The sequence below is a fragment of the Onychostoma macrolepis genome, chromosome 03, assembly GCF_012432095.1.
Source record: "Onychostoma macrolepis isolate SWU-2019 chromosome 03, ASM1243209v1, whole genome shotgun sequence".
Lineage (NCBI taxonomy): Eukaryota > Metazoa > Chordata > Actinopteri > Cypriniformes > Cyprinidae > Onychostoma > Onychostoma macrolepis.
The window spans coordinates 24,332,259-24,355,541 of NC_081157.1; the positions used below are offsets into that span (position 1 = coordinate 24,332,259).

Below are 23,283 nucleotides of genomic sequence, written 5' to 3' on the forward strand. Positions count from 1 at the left end.
AGTAGATATGTGTGATCAAAATAATGTACTTAAACATTGTCATTTTGTAAAGGAACTTTGCTTTTGACCAAAATAATTCAAGGAAAGTTTGATTTTGCCAGTTTGCCTTAAATTACTTGACTAGATTCATTTCTAATGTCATGTGAAAAAAAAAAAAAACAATAGATATGATTTTTATTATGCATTTATTCTGGGTGACACATTTAGTACATGTACTGTTTTCCAGAGACATATTTAGTTGTTCATTCATTGTTGATGCCACAGTCATCAAGGCAAATAGCTCTGTAGAGAAAAGCAGAGAAACACACACAGAGACACCATTATGGTCTGAACTGTGACCAAAGAGAAGTCAGAACTTCATAAATACAATAAATCCCAAGAATCAGCAATCTTTACCTCCCAGTGAGACCAATTCTGGATTTCACGGTAGAGGGAGTTTCCTGGGCAGTCAGTGGAATCGGCTTGTCTGTGTCCGTATAAGTAGTAATATGAGGACAGTCGGCCTCCGTTTATAGCGCAGCTTGTGAAGTCGTACCGCACCATGTCCAGTGCACTCCTGATGGGAAGGGTGGAGGTATAATCTCCAATGAAACAGACACCATAGCTTATGGAGTTGTACCCGTAAGCATGGGCACCGACCCAATTCCAGCCGCGGCCTTCATAGATGCTTCCATCAGAACCTGCAACAAAACTACAAACGAACAACAATAGTTATTAGAAATTAAACTGCAATAAATCTGTACAGCACATGAAACGCAATTGAGAATGTTGCCTAACAAACTGGGGCTTTCCTAACTTGTATCCAATGTCAGACCATCCATTGCTTTGCTGGTGGTAGCGCTGCATGGAGCGCATGTCACTGGCACACTGATCAAAGGTGGTGCAAGGCTTGGAGGGTTGATATGTGTGGTGGATGAAAAGGTACGACACAGGAAGAGACAGATAGGAGGGAGAACCAATGAAAGCTGCAGCTCCCCATTGAGACCTCGTGACGATCTTGGGACAGACTGTTTTTGGGAAGAAAAATTATGAGAAAAGGTGAACACAAAAGTGCAAATTTCCAATTAAAAACAGTGTAAATTCGTCAAAACAAGTGGTTTACTTGGTAGTGCTTGAATGACATTATTGTAAAAAAAAATAATTTATGAGTAAAAGAATGCAAAGTTTAAAATTGCTAAATAAGTGAGTCATTGTAAAAATTATATGAAATAATAGTAATAAATAAATATGTTTAATTACCAGCATACACATGGACAAACTGGTCAAACCCTTCGTTCATAACGTCATCCAGCCTCTTCCGCTCAGACTCATTTAAGTTGCGGCGAACTGTTAGAGCCTGGACCATCTGGCTTTTCAGCAAAGAGAAGCTGACCAGCTTTTTGAAGTTCATCCTTCGTTTCTGGCTGATCAGACGGGGCGATGCGTCCAGCCCTGCGGCGTCAGGCTGGTGGCTGTAGTAACTCTTCAGCAGGTCACTCAGTGATCGCTCAAGATGGTTAGATGTGGAAACTTCTGACCCGAGAATGAACCCGTCTATACCTCCGGTTATTAGAGCGTCGGTCGCCAAGGAGGGCAAATCAGAGAGAGTGTAGACCTTTGGGGATGAAATGCTATCCCAGAATCCTTTAGTGCCAAAAGGAACAGTGGTTTGCTCGTTGTGGACGTGATGTAGAAATGAGGCGACCAGGTTGTCGGTAAAGATTAAAGGGTAAAGGGCTTGGACGGTGGACTGCAGCCCAGCCTCAAGTCCGAGGAGCATTGGGGCCAACGCCACATTTGAACCATCTAACGTGAGAACCACACCTTTCTCCTTACCCAACTCTGACAGGCTGTGATTAATGACCTCGCTTACATAGGAAGTGACTGATGGATCTGCCACAAGGTCATGTGCATCACTGAGGTCGCCGAGGTAACGCTTGATGAGGTCGGTTTCAAAGCCAGCAGCCTTACGTAGACCTTTCACCACATCGAGCATCTGAAGACCTGGATTCACAGCTTCAATGCTCTCCACAGCTCTGATGAAGTCCTTCATGTGCTTTGTGGTGGTGGCTGATGGAAAACCAGGGGGAAAACACAGAAAACAAGAAAACTTTAATAGGAACCTTTTTTACTTAACTGCAGCTATTAAAAGAATCATATTATGAGTCAATTTAAAATAAAAATTTATAGAAACCAAGCAGTAACCTTTATTTAACAAGGTAAATCAATTGAGAACCAGTTCTCATTTACAACGATGACCTGGCCAAGAGGCAGCATAAAAAGCAGGTACAAAACAATAAAGACATTATACAGTTACAAATAACACAATTATAAACAGTGACATATAAGAACAAGCAAATAGCTAAAAACAAGTACAATGCTCTTGACTATTGACTGAATTGAATTTTTAAAGGAAGAGAGTGGAATGAATTAACTTTTTTGGATGATTATCCAAGCAGTAAAATCGACCCATTAGAATCCCAAAATCTCACATTTATAGTAAATTAATTTAAGACAATCATAAACTTCACCGACGTCAATGATCATAAAATATTGCAGGTTCTTACATTTTGCCATTAATGTCAAAGCAGAGTTAAAAATTAAGAGGAAAATAAATTACTTTTACATGGTACTTTATTTGATATTTTATGACTCTATTGAAAAAAAGAGTGCTGTAGACATTCTTCAGATTCAAATTTTCGTTTCTGGCCAAAGAAAGTCATCTGTGTTTGAAATGACACGAAGGGTGAAGAAATTACATAAATCTAACTTCTGAGTGAACAAAGCATTGGTAACATATTTAGTGCTTGTACACATAAATAAATCAGTAATTATTCAGCATAGTGATTAGAAAACTGAATATATGACTTACCTTCAGCGGCAAACACCACAAGCAAAGAAAGAAGCAGACGCAAGTGCCAATCCATGAGGACAGAAGTTGAGAGCACTAAAGATTCTCTGTTCACTCAGTCCGGTTATGCATCTACCCTGCACCTCATACGCCTTATAAATACATGCTAACACTTATGTAAGCACATGCTGATAAACTAGTGTGTTCCGTTATATAAAGATTCAGCTATGAGAAAGTGACAGATGATTTCAATCTGTCTCAAATAAACTTGCAATTGAATAAACCACCTGATACTATAATGGATGTCAAGAATCTTCAACTCTTAATGGACATCACAATAAAGTCTGTTGTATTGTAAAAGTGTAAGTGAATTACGGTATGGGGAAAACTTTATTTGAATTATGGGTAACACTTCACAATAAGGTTCTAATAACATTAGTTAATACATTAACATTAACAATGTTAACGTTTAAAAGATTAAGACATTGCTTAGAAATATTTTTCATGTTAGCTAATGCAGTTAACTAATGTTAACAAATGGAACATTATTGTAAAGTATTATTGAATTATGTTTACATTTATACATTCAGATACAGTCACAGAGACTTAAAAATGGATATATACTATAACATCCATTTCAAACCTTTCCTTTTTATGTAATCTTAGAGGTAAGTGTTTTCTTATTGCTAGTAATCAGATTTTTTTTTTATTATTCTAGAAAAAAGAACTATTAGTTTTTCTTGTGAATAAGTGGAAACTGTTGATAGATAAAGCTTCTATTTTTTCTTATCAGCCTTTGATAAGCTTCATCACAAGGTAATTTACCTTGTGAAACAGTTTATCACAAGGTAAACAACATTACAAACAGAAAAATGGTTCGATTTTTTTCCATGGACATTTGGTAAATTTAAAATCCTGAAACAGAGCTTGATTTAAACACCTTTAGCCTTTTCATTATAAATTATCATGGGATCAAAACTATGTTTCTATTCTATATTACTACAAATAATCAGCTGCATGTTAAATAATTGCAATGGATTCCACTTATGAATCAGGACAACGCTAAAATATAAATATTAAATATAAATATAAAAATATAAAAAATCATATTGTAGCTGTCTCAGTTTTATGCTTCTGAATCTTTTTTTTTTTTTTTGTATTGAAGGAATAGTTCATCCACAAATGAAAAAGTGTTGTTTGTTTCCTAACCCTCATCCAAATTGTAGGTGAATTTCTGACTTTCTTTCTCCAGCAGAAGAACAGTAGCTAAACACAATTTTTATCTGAACCCACGGTACTTGGTTATTCACAAAATGCTAGGTAAGGCATACAGTAACTTTGAGAGTGAAGTCTTAGGAAGTGAAACGATCGGTCATGTGTAAGTAGCTGAATTTTATTTACAACAGTATTAAATAGTAAACTCACACCATTGTGTTTACATACGGTCATCCAAGATAAAAAAAAAAAAAAAAAAAAAAAGTATGTACCATTTTGATGAACAACGCTAAAACCAAGGCTCCGACTGCATAAGCATCCCCCCTCTTTTTTGTTTATTTATTTTTTTGTAAATGCTAGTCTGAGCAGGAGGAGGCGGGAGAAACGACTCTCTCCAGTATTTTGAATTTGCTGCAGTACCCATTTCAGCCGCTAGCTGTCAATATTACACACTTCACCTTTACAGTGAAATTGTAGTCAAATGTATTTTATCAATCATGGGTTCATAAAAATGTTCTTCTGAAAACAAAGTCACATCATCTTGGGTGTACTGACTGTGAGTAAACAAACAATAAATTTTCATTTTCGGGTGCACTATTCCTTTAAAGCTGCAGTCCATAAGTTTTGCCTCTTTGTCGCGATCTCTGTTTGAAAAATATTGATCACAACCAAAAAAAGTTACGGACTGCAGCTATAACCTAGAACTGCTTAAATTAGTACACATTTATTTTAAATCTACAATTTACATACATATATACATATAGTTGTATATTATGCCATTTGTTCAGATGTAATATGAAGTGTAATGGATAAACACCTACACCTTAATAACAAACGGACATATTATACAAAACATACAAATTCTTAATTGAATGTTCGCTGCTTGTAAACGTTTACAAAATTTCAGCTCCTCCTACAGAAAAGAAAAATTGTCAAATATTTTTAAGTCATTACGAAACGTTGTTCTTGACCCATTTAACTTCCAAAATGTGACATAAGCAGAAAATTCAGTTAATATGCTTATATTCATCTGGAACTGACTGACTTTAGTATTATTTATCCCTCTATGGGACTGTGAATTCACAGCTTAAAAAAATAATTGACTTTATATTTTACATAAAACCTGAATTTCGGAAATGTTGGGACATTTTTTACATTTCAAATCACTTTCAAATAATGAAAAAAGGAAAAAGACTTTCAAATCACATGAGCCAATATTTTATTCACAATAGAACATAGAGAACTAATAAATGTTTAAATGGAGAAATTTTACACTTTTATCCACTAAATGAGCTCATTTCAAATTTGATGCTTGCTACAGGTCTCAAAAAAGTTGGCATGGGGGCAACAAAGGGCTGAAAAAGCAAGAAATTTTGAAAAGATTCAGCTGGGAGAACATCTAGCAGCTAATTAAGTTAACTGACATCAGGGGGCATATTACAGAAAGATCCTAACTTTAAAATCTTATCTTATCTGTTTGGTACCCATGGTAATTTGAGTTAGGACCACATTTAGGACAAACGCTATTACAGAACAGCATTTCCTAAGTGCATTATCCCATCTTAACTACAGATAGGAAGGGGGTATTACAGAAACCTAATAACTTGACAAAAAATTCTAAAAGCGGTCTTAACTTTAGGACAACCCCACATCTGTCCTAACTTCAAAATTACATGAAAGCTAACGGAAAAAACACTCACAATTGCGCTGTCCAACAATGGTATTACATTTACTAATAACTGAAAATGAAGAACGAAGATGTTCAATGGTAGAAAGGCTCTTGGAAGACCCTGAAGATGTGACATTTTGATGACAAAACACTTATAAGTATAGACTGCCACGCAACATATTACAGTTAGCACAGGAACTGCAACCAGCATTACAGAGACCAACAAAAGTGTCACGGAGCATTACCGGTTATACTGCAAGTGACTAAAGGCCCGTTTACACCCAGCACGATAACTATAAAGATAATGAAAAAGATATAGTTCAAAAATCGTTCTAAATGTTAAAGAACAGCAGAGTCCGGAGTCCACACCACAGCTATAACGATAAAGGCACAGAGAATCACTTTCAGAACGTTTTTCTCCAGCTGATGAACGACACAAACACTGACGCCCAATCAGAATCCATCCTGCGATAATGAGCTGGAGAATTAAAAGAGGCAGACGAGCGTGTGCTTAGAATAAACAGACGATATCGTCCGCTGGTTACACTGTAAAAAATTTCAGACCTCCCCAACTCAAAATTTTCCCATTAGCCCAATTGAATTTCTGCGAATTTAATTTTTTCAATTGTGGCAACAGTCTGTTAACATTGGCTCAATGAGAAATAATATGTTGAGCCAATTGGAAAAACATTAAATCCACCAAACCATGTTATTGGCCTAATTCAATATTTTAAATGGTTGTAGCATACATTTTTTGTTTTACCTAATCTAAAAATGTATATTGGCAAATTTATATTGCTAAAGCAACCTTACTGAATTGTTTATTCCCCGTTGTCCCAAAAGAAAATGATAAAAAAAAATTTTTTAAAAACATTAAGTGATGATACACTGAACACGGACACATTTTAATAAATTTTTAATAAAATCTACAACAATATTGTAAAAATACCTTACAATAATACATTGAAATTTTCTACACAGTAAACCTTAAAAAATCATGCATTTCAATTCTCATAAGATACACAAAGCTGATGAATTGCACTTTAAACATTAATACATTCACAAACATGCAAAAATATCAAAAACACCATAAAATGTAACAATTTATATGAGGTTACTTCAACCAGTGTTTAGTGTAATGTCACCTGAATATTACCATTCTCACAAAAGGTACTCTGAGCTCATGAAACTTACACTTCAAATGTTTGCCAAAAAATTAAATAAATAAATAATCTCATAAGAGGTACTTTGAACTTTTTAGGGTTAGTCATTAATTACCCTCATGTCATTCCACATCTGTAAGACCTTTGTTCATTTTCAGAATACAAATTAAGATATTTTTGATGAGATCTGAGAGCTTTCCGTCCCTCCATAGAAAGCTATGCAGCTTACACATTCAAGGTCCAGAACAGTATGAAAGACATCATTAGAGTAATCAACAGTGGTTTAAACCTCAATTTTAGGAACCAACGCGAGTGCTTTGTTTGCGCAAAAATAAATAAATAAATAAATAACCACCTTATTTACTAAAACATTGATCTGCAACCCAATAGGGGAAGCACCACCACACTTTGGATATCATTTTGTAAATAAAGTAGTAAATTGTTTTCTATTTTTTTCTGCAAACAAAACTCTTGCGTTGCTTCATAAACCACTGGACTCACACTGAATACTTTAATGATGTCTTTCCTACTGTTCTGGAACTTGAATGTGTAAGTTGCATAGCCTCATGGAGGCTCAGAGAGCTCTCGGATTTATCAAAAATATCTTAATACGTGTTCTGAAGATGACTGAAGGTTTACGGGTTTGGGTACAACATGAGGGTGAGTAATTAATGACAATTTCAATTTTTGGTGAACTAACCTTTTACTGTAAATCCTTGTTGTACTCCATGCTGAGTGCACACAATAATCCAAAGAGTACATACATTTACAAAGTCTCCTAAGTTGTGAAGCACCATTTTCCAGGAAAATGGAGACATTTAGCACACTTGACAGGGCTCTTGAAGTGCAACTGCTGATGCTTACTATTCCAATTTTCATTGCAGTTGTGTGGTTGTCCAATGGCTCTGTAAAAAAATATAAAATAGCAATGTCAATATAAGTCTACATATAACTTCAATAACTTATGCAGCCTGCATTACACAGAGCCACGTCACACAAATTACATCTAAGAGCTCATAGTATTTGACACTAATATGGAATTAACATATTCAATAAGAATAAAATACTCACTGTGAAATTCATAGTGGTTCCTTTTTTACACTTCTGACTTCTGACTAAATGGTGCCTCGCAAGCTCAGACCTAGCAATGGTGGGTTACACTGAGGAGAACAAAAAAAAAAAATTGTTACAGCAGAAACATTTTCTTTGTGTCTCTTACATTTAATATAATAATCATAATGTGAAATAAAAATAAATTAGTTCAATAAATAGTAACTTTAGGTAACCGATAGATAGAGGTGTGCGATATTGACAAAAATTATATCTCAATATTTTCTGGGATTTTATCAATAACAATAATTAGACAGACGATATGAGTCTGAGTGTGTTTTTGTGCTGACATTTTAAGGACTACAGTGGACTCCTAAAGTTTTGACATTCTGCATATTCTGTGTGGTGGTCAGTTCACAGCAGTCATAGAAATTAATATTTTCCAATACGTTTAAATTGAGTTTTACCTTTTTTGGGCAGTTTTACCTTCATAAAGCCATTTTTCTAAAAATGTACATCATCGTTTGAGTCAAATTCTTACATTTTAGTAGTCAATTAGAATAAGACATCCGGGCTGTTACCAAGCAAATGAAATCAGTATCAACAAAATGCATCTTTGCAATGCAGCGGAAACACATAAGCTGCATCTTGGGTGGCATTTAGAAACATTTACAAACTGTTTAATGCAGGACATGAACAATTTAAGCTACAGTTACAACTGCATAAATAATGTTTTGATATTTTAAACATGAAAACGTTGAATACTGATATTTGGAATTATTTAAAAAATGAAAAGATACTTTAAATGTGAAATTAAAACCGCCAGTAGGTGGCAGTCACTGTTAGTAAGTGAGTCATTGTGAATGAACCGAATCATTTAAACGGTTGATTCATTCAGGAACTAAACACCGACTTGTTGCTCAGAGATGCAAATTGTAATTATTTTTGTTGGTGAAATAGAGCAAAAACAGCCAATATTGTGTCTAAAACGTAAGTCCCTTAATATTACCATCTTGTTTATTGAACTATTGTATAAAATCAATATCACATTTGTAATCATGTTGCTTTGTGGAAGAAAAAACGTCACTCTTCATGAGATATTAATTAACCATTTGAAATGATGTAAATATATACATTTTCTGCCCCCATATATTGAATATTGTGATCATTCTAAATGCATTTTAATAACAGACTGAATCATGCAGTGAAAGACACTCGTCTAACCTTCATCACTTAAAGGGGTCATATAATGCCATTTTTGTACAAGCTAATATGATTCTTTAGGGTCTAAATTGAAAGTTTGTAATATACTTTAATTAAAAATTCTCATTAGTATTGTAAGAAAACACTCATTTTACCTGCTCAAAAACAGCTCTGTTTTCAGCACACCGTTTTAGTGCGTGTGTTTTTAAATGCTAATGAGCTTTGCTCGCCCCGCCCCTCTGTTCTGTGGGGCGTTTTTGACACAACACAAGTGGAGTGTTGCCTTGACAACAGTTGAGGGTATATTTTGAAGAATGGCAGCGGGAGTCTCTGAGGATACTGTGCAACCGTATCAATTCGAACCTGAGTCGGACCCGGAACAGGTAACAGATAACATAACTTATTCTGGCATAATATTGAAAAACATCAATTAGAGTATTTATAGTCTTGGATCATATGCATTTGCAGGATGTAAACAGTATTTTGCAGGTATTGTGTTACCATTAATTTTCATGCAGTTATAACTGTTTTTTATTTATTTAAATTTTTTACATTACTTCTTAACAGACACCGTTATAAACCATCTACAAAAGTAAGCTAAGTGTAGTGTTATCATGTTAACTTTAATACCCCGCGTACACAGTTTGTAATAACACAATAACCATAACGTTTTGTTCATTATAAACCTGGGATTATTAATTATATTGAGAACGTCGTAAATAGAAAACATGCATGTACCCTGAATGTAAACATTAGCCACATACATCGTGAAGCGTGCTAGCGATTTGCAAAGATTAATATAAAGATTAATATAAAGGTTAATTAAACGTTACACTCACTTCTTCTGGAGGTTCAGCAGGAACACGAATAGTTGGTACCGATTCTTTTTTCAGGAGCAGCTTCTTAGCAAAACCAGCTTTATACTGACCTTCATTTATAAAGCAGTCTGGTGAAAAATGATTCGCACAAACATGAAAACATTGACGTTGCTTGTGGGGAATATTCCCTTCAAAAGCGAAACTCAGCCACTGTGTCTTCAGCGGTTCGGACTTAGGAACATCAAAATGACGGCTGTGTTCATTCTTGCACCCGAGAACAGAACACCACAATCGCTTAGACGCCATTCTGCTCATAGACGGCTCCAGCGTATATCAACAATGACGCGCGGACTATGATTGACAGCTCGCTCACAAGCAAGGGCGGGTCTGTGTTGAAACACTGCTGTCAATCAACCATCGTGGGAGGGGCGGAACGGCTTGAATTGAGACAGGGTAAAACAAATAAGGAGATTAAAAAAAAAACACTGGATGGATTTTTATCATTTTATGATGGTTGTGTACAGGCACTGCTAACACACATTTCAGTACAATCAACTTGTAAAAGTGCATGTACCATTATATGACCCCTTTAATGTATGTGTGCACTCTGTGGGTGTGTTTTGTTTGGTTTTTGCGATATAAAGTTACTCATAATGTCAAACCCCACATCGTTAAAACAGCAATTACGATATTATCGCAGACGTATAACGTATAGCACACCTCTACAAGAGATCAGTATGAGCTAAACTAGGTTATTGAAACGCCAACATGACATGAGTAAAGGCGTGAATTCACCGTTATTCTGAAAAAATACAATGTAATTTATATAAAATGTATTGTGTCCTAAAGCAAAACATTAGGAAACTCGGTTTAATTCGTTTAGCGAATACTTACATTATCAGAGGCGTTAATGTAAGGTAATGTAATACCCACCTTTTTCATTTTTATGTTGAAATAACTGAGACCTGCACTCTGTTAAACTTAAACATGACTTAATAAAGACAAAGTTCAGTACTCACCATAACTTTAATGATGGAAAAACCGTCTGGGAATGATGTTTTGTCACTCCTCAGCATCGGCTCCGCTCTCTCGCGCAGACATTTGAATTCACTACACCAGAGGTTCTCAACCTTTTGCAAGCTGGGCCCCCAAAGCTGGTTCATTGCAGTTGCCCCCACCACCACCACCACCCCCACACCCCACACACACACACCACCTTGCATAGATATTGTGAGTGCACACAAATAAAAGTAGACCCTTTACAATTCCGAATGATGTATTACTCTTACCTTTATGAGCAAAAATTACGGCGTAAGTTGTTTTCATTGAAAAAAATGCAATTGATTGCGCTGGCGCCTCCATGTCCTGCGCTTTAACTTCCACTCTCCGCACAAACTACTGGATGCGGCGCACATTTATCTAGGTTTAATGTTTAAACATTGTTATATGCTTGAACTGTTTAGTATATCTATAGATTGTATTTTAGGCAAGTCATGATGATTTGAGAAGGCTAAACTGATCAAACATGGCTATGATCAGCCTGCCGGTCTGCCGCTGCTGCTTGGTCGTTACTTTAAGAAAGAATAAACTTATCTAACGAACAAAAAAATGCTCCAAACTTTTTTCTAAATTAACTTAATAAAAAAACGAAACGAAATTTCGAAAATTCGCCATTACATACAAAACTGAACTATTTTAATAGCTGAAACAGTATAACGCCATTGCGATTTCGACCGAGGGGGATTCTACCGGAACGTGATCTGTACGGAGGGGGACAACAACCCACTTTCCAGGAGAAGAAATGCCAGTGTTGCCTCCTGCTCAGGGCACTGTAACTACCACGCTGCTAGTTTCAGTTTTGCTTGAAATATTTAGTCTGGGCGTTTAGTGAATGCCACTGTAATTTTTGTTTGTTTTTTACTTATTTTCATTCCGTTTTCTGTTATTAACTGCTAAATTTACAGGATTATTCGCATCCGTAGCAAATATTTTGAGGGGTGTTTTTGACAATTGAGAGCCACCAAATGACGAATATGAAAAAACAAATATGACAGTTTCGGACTCAGTCAGGGTGCAAGGACCTTAAACGTTTGAGGCTTGCTCAGTTTCTCGAGGAGAAATCAAACAAATGAGCGCCGTTTTCTAAAGTCTGTGAGCGCAGCACACACAAATAAACTAAATTGACATACTGCAGTTAAATTTCAAAATGTGGTGTTTTTATATTTATAACATTTGAATACAGTTCAGCAACATACATCACATGACCTGACGACCAAGAGAGCTGACAATTGACCATCACTTAATTCACCATCACCTCACGATTGAAAATGTGACACTGATTTCATATGACAGTTCAACAAACAAGTTAATAATATTAAGTCACTTACATTTTAGACGAAATAATGACTGTTTTGGTCTATTTTAGCAGCGAAAATAGATCCGATGAATCTAAAAGATCACGGCATAGCGCATCTCACAGCAACACTCAATCGTGTTTTGAACGAATCGGTTGAGTCAAAGATTCAATGACCCATGCACAAACATCCGTCTCATTCTTGATAAATCGGCCGTTTGAACGAATCGTTTGAATGAACGACTCAATGACTCGCTTAATAAAACCGCTTATCACCTGCATTTGCGCTCATTATCGACAAACCAATCAAATTTGTTCAAAACTCTTTTTTTTAAATCAGTCCAACACATTTGAATTTTTATTCAGGAGTTATGTATATACAAAACTATAACTTTTTATGACAGTAGTTTAGTGATAAAAAAAATTTGCAATTTTTTTTTTTTTCAGTTTTTTTTCCCTCCCATCCTGTAGCCTACACCGGTTGAGAACCACTGCACTACACCAACGGTTTCTGTCAGGCGCATGCGTACGCGTTTTTTGGTGCAAGACTTGTTCGGCCCAGAGCCATGGCTGAGCACAATTTAATATGTTCGGTGAATATATATTTTTAATTTTACTTCCAGACCTTCAGATAAAATTAGTAGAATGTATTTTTTTGTTGTTGTTTGGGGGTAATTTTTGGGAAGCAATTTGTTGAGTCAATGTTTATTTTTCAGTTTCCACAATTTTTCAAAATGTAAATTTTTTACAGTGTACCTTTATAGATATCGTCCTTGGTGTGAACGGGCCTTAATGCCTTTTCTTAAAGAAATGCCTTTCTTTTTTTTTTCTTTTTTTTTTGCAAAAGGTGATTTTCAAACAGTGAAGTAACCAACCTCTGTTATTTTGTTTACCTCAGCAGCAGCTCATGTAGTGTTGGTTGCTTGGTAACAGACCTGAGAGTGGATTGTCGAACTTGATTGTGCAATTTAAGATTTCCTAACTAGAAATAAGATACGATTTTGTAAGATAGCATAAGAATCCCAAATCAAGTTAAGATTTGCTTCTGTATTACGAATTTGCGAACAATCCTAATTTAACACATCATATCTTAAGTTAAGACCTAAAATAAGAAACTTTCTGTAATACGAGAGAGGCAGTAATAAATAATCTTGTTTTCTATTATATTACTATAATATTAAAGGTTAAAATTAACAGCAGAAATTATATTTAACTGCTATTTTCAGATATAAATTTTACACTCAAAAACTGAAATGTCTGTATACAATTCATTTGCATACAAGGTAGTTTTCATAAACACCTGTCTTCATGCCAGATTTATTCAAACATACATATACAAATAAAAGTAAATAAGCTCCTCTTTAGTGTTTTTTATGCTAACTAATGAACTGTGAACATTGGATAACTTTTCTGAGGTAAATACAACACAAGCTATGATACTGGCGTCTTTCCAGGACGAAAATACAATTTCCGCTGATTGAAATACATTACGTAGTCATGAGAAGTCTCATTCATTTCCATGAACCGGTTCTTTTGGATGTTTCATATCCTAAATTGTAAATGTATCGCATAATGTAATCAAATAATGACATCAATTGCATGTATATTTCTAACATTTCAGGTTCATGGTATGATCATACTGAAACATTCAAATAAATTGGTATAAGTGTAAATGCATATTGCTGATTATTACCTCAAAAGAATGAATTGTTCAAGAATCAGCCATCACTGCTGGGATGGGCTACAAAGCTATTTCAAAAACTGTTGGGCTCCAAAGAACCATGAGAGCCATTATCTTCAAATGAATAAAACTTGGCACAGTAGCGAACCTTCCTGTAGAAGTGGCCAACCTTCCAAAATTCCTCCACGAACACAGCAATGACTCATCCAGGAAGTCACAAAAGATTCAAGGAAAACATGGAAAGAACAACAAGCCTTTTTTTCTTGCATAAATAATTATGTCAATAGAGAATAAAAAAATAATTGTGCTCTCTACCACAACATCATGAAGACAATTGTCTGGCCTTCAATCTATAAGTTGCCAACTGAATTATACAGAAAGACAATGATCCAAAGCAAAGGAGTAAGTCCACCACTGAATGGCTCGAAAAAAGCTAAATTTGTTTTGTAGTGGCCCTCTCAAAGTCCTGATTAGATACCAATTGATTTGCTGTGGCAGGACATTAAAGGGGCAATTCATGCTTGAAAATTCTCCAGTGTCGCTGGACCAACATTCCACCACAAAGCTTTGAAAGACTCCAGTTGTTAGATGTGTTTGGCTGCAGTTATTGCTGCTAAAGATGCCATAACCAGATTTTAAAAAGTGTTATTTTTATTAAATGACTGTACTATATTTCATTTTAATAATGTTTTTATAATATTTGTTAGCATGTATTTATAAGGCGTATGAGGTGCAGGCTAGATGCATAACCGGACTGAGTGAACAGACTCTTCAGTGCTCTAAAGTTCTGTCCTCATGGATTGGCACTTGTGTTTGCTTCTTTCTTTGCTTGTGGTGTTTGCTGCTGAAGGTAAGACATATATTCAAAGTTTTAGTCACTGTGCTGAATAATTACTGTAATTAAATAATAATTAATAAATAAGTAATAATTACTTATTTATGTGTACGTGTTAGGGTTCTGCTCTGACACCCATTTGTCTTGTCTTTGTTTCTTGTGTCTATGTTGTCTTTTTTGTGGTAATTCTTATCCTCACTGTCACCGTCTTTGTCTCTGTCTGTGGATGTGGCTGAGTATGTGTTCCTGTCTCCTTGCCTGGTTGGTCTTGTGCCCTTGTCTTGTCTAGTCCCTTGTAGTTCTTTGTTCTTGTCCTGCTCCTTGTTTTTGGATTTGGTCCGTTTTTATCTCTTTACTTTTATTTTAGTATTCATCTAGTTCTCCTTGTCCTGATCTTTTGTTTACATTTTTGGTTGATTTTTTTAATTTTTTTTTTTTTTAGTTATTTGTGATGGTTAATTTAATTATTTCCGATTTATTTTATTTTACTTTTTATCAGTTCTTTTATTTGTCTATCCTCCTGCCTGCCTTTGTGTTCCTGTGGAGCCTTGCCCTGTCTTGTTTTGTTGTATTGTAAGAGTTCCTGTCCTGACCTGTTCCCGTAAGTTCCTGCCACTGGTTCCCCCTTCCCTGGCACCTGATCCCCTTCAGAGTCTGTGGTCAACAAGTATCTGAGCTCAGCTCTATGGTGCCTTTCTCGGTCATCTCCAGCTGCCTGGTCTTGCTGCTTCCTCTGCTGATATTCTGTTCTTGCCGTTGAATCACCTGCACACCTCACTACCCTCTTGTATATGTCTGTTTTGTAATAAACCCTTGTCACTCACTATGCGATTGGGTCCTCCTTGCAGAAACCTGACATCTGGAACCGGCCAAGACAGGACCCAGCAGATGAGCTTCACTACCCCAGTGTTTATTTATTTTATTTTTTTAATCTAGTCAAGTCAGCTCTGGCCTCCGTTAATCTTGTCATGTCAGTTCCAGATACTCCAATGAGGACTTCCTTGTGTCAGTTAAAACAGTTCTAGTCACCTCTGGGTCGGCTAAGATCACTGCAGCAATCTAAATCAGTCAAGTCAGACCATTGTAGCCACCTCTATGTCAATCAAGACAGCTTTACTTAACTCTGTGTTAGCTGATCAATATATTTTGTCACCCCCTCAGATGTGGAGGAGGGAACATGCATTTCTACTTATTGGCCTTCCTTCTGAAGTCTCAAGCCGTGGGTGAGTCGCTGTGAGTCCAGAGGTGTTTAGTTTGGTTGGCCTTGGTCTCAGATCCTCAAGTTACAGTTACAAAGCATTTTCCTGAGCCGTCCAGTCTATTTGACTTCTCTATAGAATTATGCCAGAGACTGTTCCAGCTTGTCATGTCATGCCTACAGAAGTTGTTCCTGTCAATCATGTCCATTGAGATTGTTCCTGTCTGTCATGTCACATCACATCCACAGAAGATGTTCCCGTCAGTTGTGTCAAATCCCCAGAGATTACTCCTGTTGTTATGTCCATAGAAGGTGTTCCAGTCAGTTGTCAAGTCTGTATAAATGGTCCTTGCTTTATGCCAAATGTGACGGCAGCCATAGTGCACCAGAACGCCCACCACACACCAGTTTACTGGTGGAGAAGAAACAGAGTGATGAAGCCAATCAGTAGATATGGGGATGATTAGGAGGCCATGTTGGCCAGAGGCCAATGGGCAAATTTGGCCGGGATGCTGAGGTTACACCTCTACTCTGTCTGGCCATATAAAGTGTTCCTGTCCGTCCTGTCCCACCTACAGAGGTCGTTCCCGCCAGTTGGGTCATTGCCGTAGTCGGTGTTCCTGCCTGTCAAGTTATGGCCATATAAAATGTTCCTGTCCTGTTATGTCCTCGGAGGTCGTCCCTGCCAGTTGGGTCATGGCCATGTTCCTGTTTGTCTTGTTAAGCCCACAGAGGTTGTTCCTTTTAGTATGTTCCTACTAGTTGTGGTCCACCTAAAGAGTCTGTTCCTGTCAGTTTTGTCCTTGAAGACACAGAGGTTGTGCCTGCTAGTGAAGTTGCACTCACTGAGATCATACCAGATGTGCTCTCTGCTGTTTCTGACGAGTCCCTTAGAGTATGCTCCTGCTAGTTATGTTCCACCTGTGGAGGCTGTTCCTGAGCGTACGGCTCTCCCTGTCATGACCTCTGAAGATGTTCCTGTGCGGTCTGCTCCAACCTGTGAGTTACCAGAGTTCACTCCAGCCCCAGTGCTGCCTGCTTATGACTCTGACTTCATTTACCCCCACCCCCACCCCTGCACTACGTGGCCACAACCATCCTGCAACTATGGTCTGGTTTGGTGGGACTGGAGGCCAGGAAGCATCCATTGGGAGGGGGGTAGTGTCAGGGTTCAGCCCTCACACCCTTTTTGTCTTGTCTTTGTTTCTCATGACTGTTGTCTTGCCAGCACATGGCTGTGTTGTTTTTGACAGTCATGTGCTCCTCTAGCCCCTCCTTGTTTCCTCTTTACCAGACCCCTTGTTAGCCCTTTTCTGGTCCTTGTTGGTCTAATTGTTCTCACCTGTTCCTTGTGTGTTTTCCTCCTATTTATAGTTCCCATTGCCCTCGTTTTTGCAGATTTGTGGTCATTCTCACCCTCACTTTTACCGTCTTTGTCTCTGTCTGTGGATGTGGCTGAGTATGTGTTCCTGTGTAAGGCTCCAGCTTGTAATGACTCTCCCAGCCACTAGGTGGCCCAGCTTCTGTAGAATTAATTGTATTGCTACTCATTTAGCACTTGATTTCGTCCACCTGTGGGTCATTATCCCGTTTGTGTTTGCATATTTAAGCATGCTTCTTTCTTTCAGTTGTGTTCAGTCTTGAGCCTACTATGCATGTGTTATCCTCACCAAGAAAGCTAAGTCTGTTGTGTTTTTGGATTTGCCTTTTGCTCATCTTTTGTTTCTTGTGTTTTTCTCTGTGGAAGTACAACTTTTTGTTGTACTTTTGAAGTTGAACTCCTCAGTAAAGCACTCTTTATTCAGTCATCTATCTGCCCTTGGGTCCATCTGTTATTTGTAAAAGGCTTTATGGTACAGAATGTTGCCTAACAAATTATTTTTATACGAATTGGGACTTTTCTAACCTGTATCCAATGTCAGACCATCCATTGGTTTGCTGGTGGTAGCGCTGCATGGAGCGCATGTCACTGGCACACTGATCAAAGGTGGTGCAAGGCTTGGAGGGTTGATATGTGTGGTGGATGAAAAGGTATACGGCACAGGAAGAAACAGACAGGAGGGAGAACCAATGAAAGCTGCAGCTCCCCATTGAGACCTCATGACAATCTTGGGACAGACTTTGGAGGGGGAAAAAAAACAATATAAGAACAGTATTGCTACTGACAGATTACAAATCTGTCATGAATAAAGTGGATTACTAGGTCATCTTAGAGGTAAGTGTTTTCTTATTGCTAGTAATCAGATTTTTTTTTTAAAGTTATTCTAGAAAAAATAACCGTATTAGATTGTCTTGTGAATAAGTGCAAACTGTTGATAGATAAAACTTTAATTTTTTTTTTTTCTTATCAGCCTTTGATACGCTTCATCACAAGGTCATTTACCTTGTGAAACAGTTTATCACAAGGTAATGTACCTTGCGATATGGTTTATCACAAGGTAAACATTACAAATAGAAAAGGTTTTTTTTTTTTTTCTATGGACATTTGGTAAATTTTAAATCCTGAAACAGAGCTTGATTTTAAATCTGTTTAGCCTTTTCATTATAACTTATCATGGGATCAAAACTATGTTTCTGTTCTATATTACTGCAAATAATTAGCTGCATGTTAAATATATTGCAATGGATTCCACTTATGAATCAGGACAACACTAAACTATAGTGTTTTCATAAATTCATATTGTAGCTGCCTCAGTTTTATGCTTCTGGATCTTTTTTTTTTTTTTTTAAGATATTAATTCAAGGAATAGTTCATCCATAAATGAAAAAGTGGTGTTTTGTTTCCTAACCCTCATCCAAGATGTAGGTGAATTTCTGACTTTCTTTTTCCAGCAGAACAGTAGCTAAATATGATTTTTATCTGAACCCACGGTACTTGGTGATTCACAAAATGCTAGGTAAGGCATAAAGTAACTTTGAGAGTGAAGTCTTAGGAAGTGAAACGATTGGTCATGTGTAAAAAGAAGAATTTTATTTACAACAGTAAATAGTAAACTCACGCCATTGTGTTTACAGCTGGATCATCATACAGTCATCCAAGAAAAAAAAGTATGTACCATTTTGATGAACAACACTAAAACCAAGGCTCCGCTTTTTTTTTTTTTTTTTTTTTTTGCTAGTCTGAGCAGGAGGAGGCGGGAGAAACGACTCTCTCCAGTATTTTGAATTTGCTGCAGTACCCATTTCAGCCGCTAGCTGTCAATATTACACACTTCACCTTTACAGTGAAAGTGTAATCAAATACATTATCAATCATGGGTTCATAATGTTCTACTGAAAAAAAGTCACATCATCTTGGGTGTACTGACTGTGAGTAAACAAACAATAAATTTTCATTTTTGGGTGCTCTGTTCCTTTAACCTAGAACTGCTTAAATTAGTACACATTTATTTTAAATCTACAATTTATATACATATACAGTGGTGTGAAAAAGTGTTGGCCCCCTTCCTGATTTTTTTTATTTTTTTGCATGTTTGTCACACTTGTGGAGGAATTTTGGCCCACTCTTCTTTGCAGAATTGTTTTGATTCGGCCACATTGGAGGGTTTTTGAGCATGAATGGACTGTTTAAGGTCATGCCACAGCATTTCAATTGGATTTAAGTCCAGACTTTGATTTGGCCACTCCAAAACATTAATTTTGTTTTTCTTGAGACATTCAGAGGTGGACTTGCTGCTGTGTTTGGAATCATTGTCCTGCTGCATAACCCAAGTGCGCTTGAGCTTGAGGTCACAAACTGATGGCCGGACATTCTCCTTCAGGATTTTCTGATAGAGAGCAGAATTCCATCATGGTTCCATCAATTATGGCAAGTCATCCAGGTTCTGAAGCTGCAAAGCAGCCTCAGACCATCACACTACCACCACCATGTTTGACTGTTAGTATGATGTTCTTTTTATGAAATGCTGTGTTGGTTTTACGCCAGATGTAACGGGACACACACCTTCCAAAAAGTTCAACTTTTGCCGCATCAGTCCACAGAATATTTGCCCAAAAGTCTTGGGGATAATCAAGATATTTTTTGGCAAATGTGAGACGAACCTTTGTGTTCTGTTTGGTCAGCAATGGCTTTTGCCTTGGAACTCTCCCATGGATGCTGTTTTTGCCTAGTCTCTTTCTTATTGTTGAATCATGAACACTGACCTTAATTGAGGCAAGTGAGGCCTGCAGTTCTTTAGATGTTGTTCTGGGTTCTTTTATGACCTCCTGGATGAGTCGTCTTTGTGCTCTTGGAGTAATTTTGGCAGGCCGGCGACTCCTGGGAAGGTTCACCACTGTTCCACGTTTTCTTCTGTAAAAAAGGCTACTATTAGGAACATCTTTATGTGCCTTAGTTTCCTTTAATAAAAGCCGAAGATGACGCATCAGTCTCAGCACCCGTTCAGTGAGCCAATCAGCGCTCTGAACAAGACGCGCAGGTCAGCCCCCCACCCATTTACCAGCGCTAGACTGATCGGGAAAGCGTACAAATGCAAGCTGTACCGTAGCGATTTATCTTGCTAAAGTTGTGTGCGTGCCTGGAAAGTAAGTAGCCGCCTGTTGATGCATTGTTCTTTACTTTGTTTATGCACATTTACCCTGCCCGAACATGTATAAGTTAATGTATGTGACTGACGAATCCGAAGTAGCTCGTAAAGATGTTTGTGTATACGTCTATATACCAGTTAACTCAGATATACCAGTGTTATGTTCAGAAGACATGATCTATGTGTCCTTTATCCATCATATGGTTTATTTGATATCTATACCGCTTATTTGTAAGCGTTAAAGTACTCTTTAAACGCATGCGCACTAATGCGCTAGACAGAGCGTAATTTCTCTGTGCACTTTCTCATATAATGGCACATTTGTTGTCCTATTTTCATTGTATTAATCACTGTATTCTAACACATTCATTGTGGAAATTGCTGTTATTATATCTATTGTGACTACTCCTATTTGTTGTTTGTATTTATATATTTTCATATCTTTTTGTAGGAAACCACACACATATGCAAATCTTGTGGTGACAATAAATGGGTTAATCCCGCATAAGTCTTAACCGGACGCTTTGTTGTGGGTCTGTTACCAACCGGCAAATTCACTTTAAAGGAGAAGAGCTACCAGTAGCCGCTCATTTTTACATCTCCATTTGTGGATAATGGCTCTGACCATGGTTTGTTGGAGTCCCAAAGCCTTAGAAATGGCTTTATAACCCTTTCTAGACTGATACATGTAAACTATTTTGTTTCTCATCTGTTTATGAATTTCTTAAGATCGCGGAATGTGTTGCTCTTTAAACATGCTTCATTTTGTCAGACAGGTTCTATTTAAGTGATTTCTTGATTCAACAGGTCTGGCAGTAATCAGGCCTGGGTTTGGCTAGTGAAATTCAACTCATCTTTCTAAAATAATGTGGTTAATCACAGTTCTTTCATGATTTAATAGGAGGGGGCAAGCACTTTTTCACACAGGGCCATGTGGGTTTGGATTTTGTTTTCCTTTCATAATAAAAAAACTTCATTTAAAAGCTGCATGTTGTTTACTTGTGTTATCTTTGATTAATATTTACATTTGTTTGATGATCTGAAACATTAAAGTGTGACAAACATGTAAAAAATCAGGAAGGGAGCCAACACTTTTTCACACCACTGTATATAGTTGTATATTATGTAGGGATGTAACGATTAACCGCGAGCCGGTTGAAAATCGATTCAAATATGTGACGATTCAAATTGGTTGAGATGCGAAACAAATCGCGATTCAATTAGGGTAGTTTATATGAATGCATGTCTGAGGGGAACTTACTGTCTTTAGAAAAGTTTAGATGGTATTTTTCTTCTCATCTTGCCTCTGTATAATGCATATTAAAGTTCATAAGTGCAGCGCTGCTTTGTTTACAGCGGAAACCAAGGAAACGCTTAAAGCGCCACCTGCTGGCAGAGAGTGAATCTGCGTCTCATTCAGCTCGTCTGCTGTTTCTATGTATAATTTCACAAAACTGAAGTCATACCATTCTGTTTTTGCTTCAAATTTCGAAATTATACAGTCTAATTTAGGTTAAAAACTGCTCCTGCTGCATGCATGCAGCATCTTTGTTTGGATCATGATTAAAATGCAGTGGTTGCCTCTCATTTTAAATGGAAAGAGCACAGACAAAGCCTTATTTAGTTTTTATGAAGAGATTTCTTTTGTTATTTATTTGATTTGGGGCTTGTTTTAAAATTTCAGTTTAGTTGTTATTTATATTTGCATTATATTTACATTTTGTTATTTAGCAGACGCTTTTATCCAAAGTGACTTACAAATGAGGACAATCGAAGCAATCAAAACCAACAAAAGAGCAATAATATGCAAGTGCTATATTAGTATATTATTATAGTGTTATATTTCAATTTCACAAAGAAACGTGCAGCATTTTGTCCAAGCAATAATAAAAGAACATATTTAATTTATAATTTGTCTTAAATCTCATTTTCTTAAAAAAAATCATGAATCGAATCGTGAAATCAAAATCGCAAATCGAATCGTGAGTTGAGTGAATCGTTACATCCCTAATATTATGCCATTTGTTCAGATGTAATATGAAGTGTAATGGATAACGCTAGTTACGTATGTAACTGTGGTTCTGTGAATTCCGGATGACCGCCAGAGGCAGTGCTAAGCACTAGTGGATAAATCGCTGCGCCAGCTAGATAGGTCGAGAAAAAATAACAACAAAGTCATGACGTCGACCGAGATGCGAGGATATAAACCACAGCAGCTCGATGCCCAGCCTCGGAATGCTTTCTCGCGCATTCCAAATGACGAGGAACTCTGGCGGTCATCCGGAATTCACAGAACCACAGTTACATACGTAACTAGCGTTCTGTTTCATTCCTCCTGACCGCCAGAGGCAGTGCTAAGCACTAGTGGATGACACATACCAACACAGTCATGAGGAATGCCACCCACCCGCAAACATCAGGGATCTTCCAGAAGGACTGCAGAACTCACACCATGGGAAGCAGCCACGTTCACCTTGTAGAACCGTGCAAAGGTACATGGAGAGGACCAGGTAGCAGCTGCACAGACTTCCGCCAAGGAGACTCCCCGCAAGGCGGCCCAAGAAGAAGAGACAGCCCTAGTAGAGTGACAAGTAACACCCACTGGTAAAAGCTGATTCAAATTACTATATGCTAGCTTTATCACCTTGACAATCCAATGTGACAATCTTTGTTTAGACAAGGGGGCGCCCTTGCGTACCTCCCCATAACAGACAAATAACGGATCCGTCTGTCTAAAAGGAG

The 23,283-nt window shown here is 37.2% G+C and overlaps 2 protein-coding genes across 10 annotated transcripts in view; one reads left to right on the forward strand and one right to left on the reverse strand.

Moving 5' to 3' along the window:
- LOC131536018 (N-acetylmuramoyl-L-alanine amidase-like) overlaps positions 1-23,283 on the forward strand; it is a 184,573-nt gene that overhangs the window by 141,446 nt on the left and 19,844 nt on the right. Inside the window, exon 1 of one of the 4 annotated variants that reach the window (XM_058768629.1) lies at positions 18,104-18,230. The exons of 1 other annotated variant lie outside the window; for it this stretch is intronic. The gene's annotated coding sequence lies outside the window, so the exon portion shown is untranslated. Of the gene's footprint in view, positions 1-18,103; positions 18,231-23,283 lie in introns of those variants that run through there. 2 more of the 4 variants (XM_058768630.1, XM_058768631.1) reach the window with 2 other exon arrangements.
- On the reverse strand, positions 180-22,079 carry LOC131536016 (N-acetylmuramoyl-L-alanine amidase-like). 6 transcript variants are annotated; one of them, XM_058768622.1, is made up of 7 exons: positions 21,803-22,079; positions 20,159-20,306; positions 17,922-18,134; positions 1,240-2,049; positions 797-1,007; positions 397-691; positions 180-282 (listed from the first exon to the last, which is right to left on the reverse strand). In XM_058768622.1, exons 3-7 carry the CDS (start codon positions 18,115-18,117, stop codon positions 268-270), a joined length of 1,527 nt encoding a protein of 508 aa, XP_058624605.1. In that variant the 5' UTR covers positions 18,118-18,134; positions 20,159-20,306; positions 21,803-22,079; the 3' UTR covers positions 180-267. The 6 variants fall into 6 exon arrangements, with proteins under 6 accessions (XP_058624605.1, XP_058624606.1, XP_058624608.1 ...); XM_058768623.1 differs by lacking the exon at positions 20,159-20,306; XM_058768625.1 differs by lacking the exon at positions 17,922-18,134 and having other exon boundaries at positions 21,803-22,070.

What these genes read in the sequence shown, in the direction of transcription:
- LOC131536016 (XM_058768623.1), bottom strand. Translation starts at nt 18,117, where the DNA reads ATGAGGTCTCAATGGGGAGCTGCAGCTTTCATTGGTTCTCCCTCCTGT. An exon ending in TGGTCTGACATTGGATACAG is followed by an intron (nt 2,050 to 17,921) that starts GTTAGAAAAGTC and finishes GTTTTCCATCAG; the next exon opens with CCACCACCACAAAGCACATG. An exon ending in TGGTCTGACATTGGATACAA is followed by an intron (nt 692 to 796) that starts GTTAGGAAAGCC and finishes GTTCGTTTGTAG; the next exon opens with TTTTGTTGCAGGTTCTGATG.